The 13,317-nt window shown below is 25.1% G+C and overlaps 1 protein-coding gene across 5 annotated transcripts in view; it reads right to left on the minus strand.

Annotated features, from left to right (window-relative positions):
* The window catches only part of LOC725081 (segmentation protein cap'n'collar), a 76,230-nt gene that overhangs the window by 58,263 nt on the left and 4,650 nt on the right, over positions 1 to 13,317 (minus strand). Inside the window, exons 1-2 of one of the 5 annotated variants that reach the window (XM_006571719.3) lie at positions 8,823 to 9,004; positions 7,836 to 7,989 (exon numbers count right to left, since the gene is read on the minus strand). The exons of 2 other annotated variants lie outside the window; for them this stretch is intronic. Coding sequence is in view for 2 of the 3 variants with exons in the window: in XM_006571717.3 (XP_006571780.1) it covers positions 8,823 to 8,879 (57 nt within the window). In the remaining variant the exon portion in view is untranslated. Of the gene's footprint in view, positions 1 to 4,619; positions 4,964 to 7,835; positions 7,990 to 8,822; positions 9,013 to 13,317 lie in introns of those variants that run through there. 2 more of the 5 variants (XM_006571717.3, XM_006571718.2) reach the window with 2 other exon arrangements.

The raw sequence follows: 13,317 nt of genomic DNA on the forward strand, positions 1-13,317 counted from the left end.
ACACAACGTATACAGATTTATTTCATATTCGCACATTACGTAAGTCAATAAGTACTTACTTATTTGCAATGACTCGCGTTTATTCAAACACCATGGTTACGAGTTTTATTATTATATACATTTGTTTATAATAACGTAAACTAGTTAACCGTGTTTTAATATTAAACACATGTTAAAATCTTTCCAATCGTCTTTTTTTTAAATAATTTTCCAAGTAACAATTTTTTACCATCTATTAAGCGTAGAGAAAAATATATACGCGATTTATAATGAAAACGAATAACCATACACACATTTTTACGTAATGAAAATTAAAAAAAAATAATAATAAATTTCACGATAATATCGGTATAAAATTCGAAACGGTGAAAGAGAGAAAGCAAGATCGACGTGACTGGTCCTTTCTTATCGTAGAATAGTTGGAAGGCGTAGCAAGGAGGGTCGAAGAGACGGTTGACAAATGAAGAGGACGGCATCCCTTTGAATTTATACGCTATAAAGGAGTGTAAACGCATCCGGCATCGTGGCAACGGCGAACACGTTGCCGAGTTTCGGCCCCGTGGTGGTGTCGATTAAAAAAATGTTAACGAGCCGGATGCGGCTGACGGCAGGAAGGTGAAGGCAAGAATCGCGAATCTACCCGAGAGAGTTCGATAGGTCGCCGACACGAACGAATAGGATGGACGGCCGATTGACGGAAAGAGACATCGATTTATCCGATAATATCCATACGTATATAACGCCTGCATTATGTTCCACCGACTTTATTCCACCACCATTTTTCTTCTCATCACGGTAATTACTGGCTAATCAGGAATTTCTTAACGATTTCTTAATGAGTCGGAATTAGCGTTTTACTCTGCTGCCAGAACGGAATGTCGAAACGCTGATTCGTTCGAAATAAGCTTTTCATGATGGCCGATACGGAAGATTCGTTTAAATATATATGTGTGTGTGTGTGTGTTTCGTTTCATATTTGTAACGAAATCTTAATAAAAATACCCTTTCTTCCGAGTATAATAACAATGAAATTGCGGTTAAAAACTCGACGTGGTACGCTCCTGACTTTCTCTTCTATGTTTTCTCATGGTCTTCTCCTTTCAAAGTATTTCAATATCATTAGTCATTGCCGCAACGTTTCTCCTCGAAAAGGGACGTAAAACTATTCTACCTACTTTGTTCGCGATAGAGGGTGGTAAAGGTGTTTATGATAATCTTACAAATTCTTCGTAAACCGTCAAAGGTGGTCCGTCATAACCATCATTTTTCACAATAAGTCGCATCGAGAAACCTTTAATTGTATTCGAATAGGGAAACATTAATTTATCTTCGACGAGAGAATAAATTTTTTGGAAGAAAAGAATCGATTATTTAACGTTCTTGCAATATACATTGAGCTTACTACATTCGATTTTGATATTGTTTGTTAATTTAGATAGTGCCAAGTCAAATGTATATTTCAATATTGAAATAACTTGTAAATATTTTATACGTTCAAAAAGAATCGCCGATACAATTGAAAAACAATAACAATTCCATATTAAATATGAAATATATAAGTAATACATATGTTATACGAGATATGTTATACTATTTTGAATCATTCGAAAGAACAAGTCCTGACATATTGACAACAACCTGATGCGAGACCACCTTTGCTACATCGAGGTGTTTATCTTACCTGTTATCTTCAGGCTACTATAATTTGTCAAACCAAAGCCGACACAAGCAACGAAGAATCCTGATTATTTGTTCTTTTACTTCTCATCTAAATTGCTATCGTGTCATGCGTTAACAAATACACACAGATTTCGTATTATTATTAATAATGAAAATTAAATAAAATTAATCAATGTTATACACGTATCCAATGATATCATTTAAAATATTCCTTTTCTTTTTTTTTTCCAGTTTTTTTTTTTCAATAAATTTCGAGAAACCAACGTTTTTATATAGTTGTTTCCTTTTTTTCAGTATTCCACGAAAAACGAAATACAGAAAAACAAGTTTCGAGTATAAGAAATAATCAAGGTAAAAATTATGCGCGTTTAACCTACGCACAACTATGCCTGAGTCTTTTTGATCCCGAGCACGTTGCCGATGAATCACGCGATTCACACGGGAAGTAAATATTTTTTACTTCTACATTTCTTAAAAAGTGTACAAATAAATAAAAAATGTTTGGTTTCTCTGAGCGAAATTTAATTCACTTTTTGAAACAAAAATATACGAATTTTAAGGACAACATTTCTATAATATTTGTATATATAAAATATATCAATATAGGAATCTGCAATATCTTATGAGTTTCCATCGCCACCTATTGGAGCCATGTTAACGCTGGATAACAATCGAACCAACTTTAGTTCCATCGAACGATAATACGTGTGGAACCTGTTTTCACAAGATAAATTACAAGGACAAGGAATCTCAGCTGTGGATAAATAATAAATTGTAATAGAATATACCGATAGATTATACATTCCGTGTTCAATATGTATAATTCAGCTTACGCTCCATCTCCCAATCTCCCTTTCCTCCGTAAAAAATTCTTATTCGGGGCCAAAGGATAAATTTTTTCGATATTTTTCTCGAATCGAGAAAATTATACATGTAAATACGTGTCTGTAGGCTGTTAATGTAAATATTCGTGGGACATATTTCGAATACCTAGAGATATTAAAACAAATGAGGAAATTGGTATATGAAAATATTGATTAAAGTTTATTTATTGTGAACAATTTATTTGTTATAAGCGATTTAAATTTGCGAAAATGACATTTTAGACTCCATCTTGCTTCATCTAATATATATTTATATAAATTGCTTATAACTTAATAATTTAATAAGCTTTAACCAACATTTTTATATATCAATATTTATGTTTGTTTTTATATCTGGAATCGATCGATTTGAAAATTGTCTCATGAATATTAACATCTATGTAAGAATCATAAATTTTCCATTTTATCTAATATTTAAGCATTTTATCTATTAAGTGTATAAAATACAAATATTTTATTTAGTCTCGATTAATGGAAGAACTACGTCGAATTATTATTTTTCGCTACTACTTGTATTAACGTATATATAACGTTATATAGTTTCAGAGGCTACCTAAGAGAAATTAGCTATTACATAATGTTATTTGATATATAAAGATGCTACAATATAATATACAGTTCCAGAATTATCTGTGTAAATAAACTGATATCTTTCTAAATTCTGTAAATAACTAAGAAGGTTACATGCAGGGTATCCGCAATATATAATCAATAAAGAGGTGATTCCTCACAAAAAAAAAAAAAAAAATAAAATAAAATAAAAAAATAAAAAAAAAAATTTTAATTTATTTCTATTATTTTTTTTAGAAAAATATTGATATTGCATTATGAAAACCAATCAGCGATCTTTCTAAATTATAAAATATAAATAAGACTTGAAGAATCATTCGTGTGAATAAAAAGTGCTCTAGTCGAAAGAATCTTCTTCTCTGATACGATACGAGCAATAATTGTTACAATTATTTCATGATGTAATACAATACACTATAATATACTACGTATATTTTTCCTTGATAATGTGAATAATATTCTTTTTTATAATATTTTCTACGATTGATTATTAAAATTAATCTTGTAAAAAAAAAGATTATCACATTATATATATTTATCCCATTGTAATTACATATATGTTTTTTTAATTGTGCTAATTGTACATTCTAAATATATATATATTTATCGTTAATTTATATATTTACAATATAGATTTGAAAATTACAAAGTAATTAACAAAGTATAATTGTTAAATAAATATAAAACTAATTTATACAATCTATCTAATTTATACAATCACATCACAATCATGATTATAATTCTTATATAACAATTATAATCATAATATCAACTTTTATACCAAGAGAATATTTTTTATTGAGCCATTTTTTCCTGTGTTAACGATGAATAATGATAGATAATTATAATAATAAAAAGAAAAAAAATTTAAATGGAAAAAATAAAAAACTTAAAAAGTGTTAAAATTTACAATGTGTTAAAATATATTTATAAATCAATTGTTTTACTTATTTTTTTTTTTTTTTAAGAAGAAAAATGAACGAAAAAGAAAAAAATATTTTTATAATAAAGTTATATCCTATATACTTATCAATTCCTTATATTATTATTTTTATACTATACTAAATAAATTTTTTATTTTTTTCCATGTATAAAGAGGAAAATTTTCAGATAGCCTTAGATCGAGATTAGTAAGGTTATGGCATAATCTACTATATATTCCTAAATTAAATTATTATTGCGAAAATAACGTTTTTATATCTTACACGTATGAGTCATAAAAAAAATTTTTATCGACTCTATAACTTTTTGTAAAATTAAAAGATATCGAAAAACGAAGAATTATTCGAATAATTTCTTAATAATCGTTCAAAAATTATTCCATAGTAAAGAAAAAAAAAAGAAAAGGATTAATTTTAAACGAGAAATTAACTTTAAGAAGATCATTTGATTCAATTCAATCGATATTAAGTAATACAAACAATAATAAAAAAATAATAAAAAAACGAGAATAAAATAAATGAATCGGTAAAAAAATAAACTTACCATTTTTGACATTTCGATCAAATTAATATTTTCCGTATACAATTATAAAAATATATCGCAGAGAAAAGATATCACTAACTCCAATATTTTGAAGTTTATTCAGTTTTTTTTCAGCACTGTACTTATGTCTCACTAATACTATACTATGTGATACGTCATCGCTATTTTAAGTCGAAATTCACAGTTTTCACTTATACACTTTACTTCAATTATTCCTCTATATATATTAATGAAAATACGAATGGTATTGTAAAAGAAAATATTTCGTTGGAAACTGATGATGGATCATCGAATGTCTCAACTCTGAATGAAGTGGTGTCATCGACGACGATACAACCATAGAGAGAATAACTTTGATGACGCGAAATCCAGACGAAGAAAACGATTACGACAGATTGGCTTGTCGTGCGAGGAGATAACAACCAGCACCGAATAGGCTATTGGAGTGCTCCTACCCACACCAGAAACGGAAACTCCAAGAATTTTGCCGCGAGCTACAACCATGCTGCTTTCGGCCACAATTCGGCCTCTTGATTATCAAGTTTACAGACTTTGATACGAGAGAAAGTAGGGAAAAATTCTTCTTCTAATGTCGTTATTCATTTATAAATAACTCTACAACAATGGGATAAAGATATATTTTATCCGAATATATACTTCTATCTGCTATTGCATCAGATTGCAAAACATTTCTTTTTTTACTTTATAATAATAATATAATTTATATATTATTATTATCTTTCTACAAATAAAAAAATTCATCATTTATTTATAAAATAAATAAACGCAATGTTATTTATACTTTTGCTTACATTTTATGATGATTAATACAATGGTTTCCAATTAGTTATATTAGTTGTTAATAAGAAATATTATGTGTTATATATATATTACATATGTTAATCGTGAAGTAAAAAAAAGAGTGAAAAAAGATTAATGCGATCTATGATTTACATTGACTTTCAAAACAATGTTCGCAGCATTAATGATGCGAACGAATGATTAATAGAAATAACATACTAATTATGCACTTTACGTGATTGCGAATGGAAAAATCTGAATATTTATTGTTACGTGTTTAGACTTTATATCATTTTTGATTATTTTGATGCAATAATGTTGTATCAAAGATTTTCTTTTCATAAATGGAAATAATAATTTTTACATTAATTATATATTAATTATATTTTCTTAAAATAGACTATACAAAATTATATATATATATATATATATATATATATATAAAGAATGATTATTTTTATTTTATATAATGTAAAAGATCAGAAAAACACTTATGACTTTATGAATTCAATAAACAAAATTATTTTACGATTAAATTTTTAATTTTTTTCATCTAGAAAATAAATAAAATATAAAAATATTATTCTTTCTTATTATTTATCTCATTCATGTTACATATAATGTCAAGATAAATGTTCAATGACCCCTGTGTATTATGACCTTGAATTTAGAAATATCATTTCAAGCAACACAAATATTTTCGTAGAAAATTGAATTGAATTATATATACCTGTGTTCAAAATGAACATGTTTAAAAAAAAAAAAGTTACGAAAATATTAGGAATTTTAATAACATAAATGTTTTCAAAATTTTGAATTTGAAATAGAAATTTTCTTCTACTGAAAAACATGTACATATAATTTTATTCTAAAAGAACTTGTTATGAAAAATTTTTCCTCGATTGACACATTTTTGAACATATTTTTGGATTCAGGATCATTTCAAGATCACAGTGTACGTGTTGTTGAACTCGACTTGACATTACTACAATGTTATGAAGACAAAAATAGATTGTGCTATTTAAAAAAGTCAAGGTAACCTGAAAGATTATAACAATATAGTTATCATATATAAAAATTCACATTAAAATATAAGATTGGAAAAAAACTAATTATTAAATATAATCATACAAAACATATTAAAATATATTCTCTTTGGAAATATTCGAAATATAGTAAATTCTCTTACGATTAAAAAAATATGCATTTTTTTTTTTGCCACAATACTATTAATTTGGTTAAAAATTTATTAAAGTTAAAAAAAAAAACTAACAAACCGATTTATGATACGAACGAAAAAATTCATACATATGTTTAATGATATTAAACAAATCAATAAGTAATTTTAAATTTTTTATATTAATTCTGTCTAATTACGCAAAAAACAAACGTATATAAAGCGATAAAATAATAATTGACACAACATATTTTGATAAAAAAATTTAAGTAAAAATTTGTTTATTGTTTTTTTTTTTAAAATTAATTACAAAAAGATTTAACCAGTAAACGATAAAAAAGATATCAACTTTATCAACTGATATTATTCTGATTTATCGATAAAAAGAAACTCTGTCGACAAAACAGGATTGTGAATTTTCAAACAGATTGTGAATCAATAAAAATATAATTATAAATTGCAAGATATAATCGTTGAATATAATGATTTAAATAAATAATAATAATTAAGAATATATACTTTGATAATTTATAATAATCAAAATGTAATAAAATTCCGCGAAAAATGTAAAAAATGAAAAAAAAAAGGTGAAAAAAGAAAAACGACGAACTTCGGACAAAAAAATGTGTAAATATAATTTGAGAAGGTTACTAGAACATTGCACTCGAAGAAACGGACGTTATAAAGTCCAGAATGTAGTTATTTTTGCAAAGGCTGTTGTGACTGGTTTCGATCTTGTTAACCTTGGCTGAAATCTTTTTAAAACACTTTTCCTAAACGACGAAGAATTGGAAAATAATCAGCAATTTTGTCTTTGATCAATAATACTTTTTTTTTATCAACTTTTAAATTTTAAAATATAAGAATAATTAGAATTTTAATGAAGAAACCGAAAGAAAGGTAAAATTAAAATAGTACCATTGCTTTTCAATAATACTTATTTCATTTTTTCGATTTAAAAATGCTTACCTATAATATATCATACATGTTCTCGTTTAATTTGAAGTTAATGAAGAAAAATACGTATAATATAAATTTTTTAGATTAAAGATTAACGTTCTAATAATAATAAATATCCATAGAAGATTTAATAATAAAGCTAATGAATGATAATATTATTTAACATTATCTATTATCATAATAATATTATACGAATAGACTTTTTTATAAAGTAGATCTTAATAAAAAAAAAAAAATTTTCTCTAATAATATAAATGTTCAGTAGTTAAAAGACTTACCTACTACGAGCGTTAGTACGATATTCATACGATCAACAAAATATCTTCTTAGCATATTTTAAAGGATTCAATTTTTCAACACGTGGAAAAGTATAATATTAATAACGCTTAAATAATGTTCATAACCAAAAGAAGTTAAATTAAGAGTACATACCTGAAACAAAAACAAAGTATGTTTTTTTTACTATAACATAATTAAAATATTAAAATTCTATATACAACAATAATATCTTTCCTACTCTATATTATTTTTGAGTTATATTATATAATAATAAATATTAATAATTGAAAAAGGATGCTGCTTATTATTTTTTCCATTACCATTTTACAATTTTTTTTTACAAAAAAATATGAATTCAATTTATTTTCTAATATTTTTTCCAATCCAATACGTATATATATATATATATATATATATATATATATACATATTAATATAGCGATATTTAATATTAATTTTTAATAAATAAGCAAAAGAAAGTATATTTTTGATAAACATATTATTTAAAGAAAAATAAAATGCATCGTGTGTTAATATTGTCTAACATATCAACGGAACATATTATTTATAATTAATTGTAATTATCTTCATTTAATATTATTATATAACATATATTATAACGTATATTATATAATACTACTAACACTGTAAAGGTATTAAAACTTTATTAAGTTATTCTAAGCAAATATATAATACGACAATCGATATAAAAACAAACGTTGTCGAAAGAAGAGAAAGAAATGAGTAAAATAATTATATCTTTTTTTATTATATTATACTTAAAAAAATATATTTATAAACGAAAATAAAAACACGAATCGTTCGTAAAATTAAATTGCAGTGATATATCGAAAATAGTAAGATATAACTTTGCTCAAAATATCAATAAGTATTGAAAAATATATAATATTAAATATAATATTTTTCAAATGAAAATTCGAGTAAAAAATATAAATGTATATGATCGAGCAAAGTCTGAAACATACATCGTCATGTACAAAAACAGAAATTATTCGCGGTTGTTTTCTCTTCTTCCGCTCCATCTTATGTGTCGATTAATCGAAGTTCAATTTAGTAAATTCTAGTAGAAAGACAGATAGGCACGTAAACACAATGATAAGCCTAAATCCGCGAAGACAACGCGTGTCACACACTAGTTAAACTGGGATTCGAACTGCTAACTACGTACGAGAAAAGGCATACCTTTGTTTCACAACCATACCAGGTTACCAGGGTTAACATTTGCATATATTTACTATGTTGATATATGAAAATTTATGGATTACTAGTTCCGCGAAGCAATCGATAAAACTTGACGTCTGATAAGGGATTTTAAAATCTCTTTTCATTCGATCAACGCTTCAAATTTTCTTTGAAAAAAAAAAGTAATAATAAATAAATAAAATAGAATGGAATCGTTGATCTTTGTTACGAGTATTTATTTATTTGTCAAATATTTCAAATATTTATCGAGTCAAATTTCAATCGTCGATCTTTTTAAATAATGGAATAACGATGGCCAATGTTCATAACACGTAGAATGTATTATTTATTTTAATAAATAATTAATAAGGCAAAAATTTTTCATATTGTATTTCATATTTGATTTTCTACGTAAAAATAATACGTGCAACAGGTGATGAACGTAATGATACGTAATTTTTGATATTAATTTCGTATTTATATTATTTCAAAAATATAAAATTTTATTTTGAAAGAATTGATATTCGTTTAAAATACTTGTTAAATATTGTCATTCCGTTTTTATATATATTCACTATGCATGTATATATATACACATATATATACACTTATACATATACTTTATAATTTATTGATTAATTGAATTCATTAATTTATTAATTACGTAACGAAATATTTTCATGAGCTAACGCTTAATTAATTCACGTAATTACTTCAAAGGAAAATTTTCTTCTATTTTTACTTTGATTATTTTTTAATCGATATATTTATACACGATAAAAATATATCTCTAGTTTATATAAATTAAATTTATATAAAATTAATATATTTCGAGATACAAGTTTTTAACAAAACTTATCTATAATAAGATATCGAGAAAAAACTAGATTGCATTGATATTTGTAATTTTTTTAAAAACCTTGGAAGATTAAATGATTAAATTTTCAATTTATATCGTAATTAATATCACTTATAAATATCATTCAATAAAATTTTCCCCTCTTATTTCTTTCTTAATTCTTACAAAGTCATCTTGATGAAATCTTATCGTACCAAGAAATATCAAAATCTCCTCGTTCTAAAAGATAAATATCATCGTACTATTTAATAGTACGACAATATGAACAATATCGGAGTAGCATCGACATACATATATATATACATATTCGCAATAACACATCGCTCATTTAACAGGACAGGACAAAAACGATCAACGATCAATTACTCATGCATGTTAATTGATCCACCAGTTGATATTTATCGATGTGTAATTCAAATAAAAATATATACTTTTATCGAATTGAATATCGCTAGATATTTAGATTTAGTTTACAAAAACATTGATGAACCATAGATTAAACTTAAATCAATTTTTCCTTGTCCATCTTGCGCGTATATCATCATTAATTCGTTACCATCCTTCCTCGATCGACAATGGGAGAAAGAGATTACGTGCAAAGTATAAATTAAGTTTTAATTAGATGTTTATAATCGTTTCTTTCGTGTAAAACATCGATCGATTCGAATCACGCAACAAGTGCATCTTAAAGAAAGATATTCACTTGTTTCTTTTGTTCATTTTGTATCATCAAATGATACGATACGATACGGCACGATACACAGTGATCTTTTACAGGTATCGTGTTTATTGGATATTAAAATAGAGGATAAATCCTATCGATACACAAAGTTGGTAAAACGTAGATGTTTACGGAAATAAGCAAATAACGGATGATGAAACGCTTTCTGTTCAAATAAGTAGGTTCACCTGTACATATATCTTAGATATTATTTCTTTGATGTGACGGCAGCAAAAAATCAACGAATAGGTGTTTTTCGTGCCAAATTTTTGAACATATATATTATAGTAGTATTATAATAGAATTTTATTTAATCTCCGAAGATATCACGAAGATTTATTATTAAAATATTAAATAATTATTTTTGTAATTTCTAGATAATGTATTGTGCATTATATTTTTACGCTTTTGTGCAATAAATCATTAATATTTCATAATGGTGGAAAATGGATAAAAAAATAAATAATCATATACAAAATTTATTAAAATATTTAATATCATAATCCTGCTAATGTCATAAACATGAGAATAACGTAAATAAAGGAAAAATATTATATGTATAATAGGATAAATAAGATATATTAAAAATCTTTCGGAGAAGAAAAAGTAAAAAGTTTCCTTGTTATTAAAAATTAAAAAAAAATAAAATAAAAAAATTATAGATCGAAACAAATCATTAACTGAATCATCATAAATTATGACATATTATGAATAATAAAATTCTTATTATAAATGTTTCAATTATGATATAACTAACATTAAAGATATATATTGGAAAGATATAAGAGATAAAAGATATATATATATATAAAACATTTTTAAAATCTATTAATGCATGCATTATTAATTTCTAAATTTTTTCTAAATTTTATTTTGACGTAACTTTTGTCCATAAGTGTACATTAAGAGACTTTACTACTACTAAAGAATACTCAGAATAGATAACTTAACATATTCGCGTGTAAATCACGTCATAAATACCGTGATTTCAGTTATTGGTCAGTGAACGTTAATCAACTAACATAAGTATGATACGATGTTCAAGAACGAATATATGTCGCTATCATCTAATTGCATTTTTATGAAAATGTATTGTACTCGTCAATTTTTATCTGAAAAATTATTTTTCATACATTACATTTATATCCATACGAATAATTTTGCATTATAATAAATAAATAAATAAATATTTGGGATAATTTTTTTATTCTATAACGTAATATCGATCGAAATGTTAGATTGTAAAAAAATAAAGTACGAAAAATTGGAAAAATATTATAAAAAAATATTATACAATATTATGAAAAATTATATTATAAATAAGAAGAAAAATCAAAGCGATGTAATTAATTCTTTCGTTAATATTTTATTTTTAGATAAAAATTTAAAATTTATTTAAAAGCGTGATTGAGTTGCAAAAAATAAAATATAGAAACTGAATGAAAAATAAGATTTGAAAGTTTTTATAGTGGCGATTGAATATCGACGTGATAAAGTAGTAATCTGTTAAATGAATTAATTGAAAAAAAAAATATATATAATTAATATGATTAATACGAATAAATGACGTAAAGTTGAAATCTGCTTGCGAAATTCATATTTTTAAAAGATATATTACAAATATGTTTGCTATTTATCTGATTTCTCTTTTGCTCCACATATATGTATATGTAGAGTAAAAAGCAAGCACATGCGAGTACAGCTCGAGATGCAGCGCAATAGAGAAAACATAAGTAGATGCGGCAAGATGCCAATTATAAATGTACGACAAAAAGAAAGAAGAATTATTTGAAAATAATAAAGTATAATAAATATATTTTAATTAAATGATAGTAGATTCTCTTTTTACTGACGATAAATCCTTAAAAAAATTATGCATGTAAAATATACGTTTTTCAATCGGATGTGTACAATTTTTCTTTTAATTTTTAACGAAACGAGGACGCATCTGGCATCTTTCGTTTCTTTTTTTACGAAGTCGACCAGAAACGCGTTTATATTCGCGTATTTCCACACAATTATTTTTGCAATCGAGGCCGTTGTACGAGAATTCACAGGAAATTTTGATGATGCAGTGCCATGCGATAAAAAGAGGTCTGCGATCAGATGCATATGCTTACTAAGATATTTATAATTCATGATCAAAAAAAAATCAAATTCACGGATCGAAGAAAAACTGAACTGTCTCGTTTAAGATATGATTAATTATTCTGTATTTGTAACGGACAAAGAATATTTCGACACGAAACAAAGAGTTCGAATTCGACTGGAATTTGAATCTGTGATATTTTCAGAATCTATAATGTCACTGACCAATCGCTTTAATTAAACGGTGACTTTTATATTGATCAATATCTTTTTTTATATGCGTTTTAAAAACAGTACCATTATTATAAATATCGATAATTTTATTTTAAACGTATTTAATTTTTGTTTCTTCTTGATCAATTGAATTGATTAATGAAATATGCAATATAATACGATATAATATATTAAATTTTTGACAATATTATTTTGAAAAATAATAAAATGATATGCACCTATTCTAAATTTTTTTGTAGCTAGTACGTTCTGTATAAAATTTTCATTTTAATTGATAATATTCTTTTCAAGCAGATTATACAACACTGAATAATAATATGCAAATGATACGATATATAGTGAATTAATCAAATCGCTTGGGACGCTTAAAATGATA

The sequence above is a fragment of the Apis mellifera genome, linkage group LG1, assembly GCF_003254395.2.
Source record: "Apis mellifera strain DH4 linkage group LG1, Amel_HAv3.1, whole genome shotgun sequence".
NCBI lineage: Eukaryota > Metazoa > Arthropoda > Insecta > Hymenoptera > Apidae > Apis > Apis mellifera.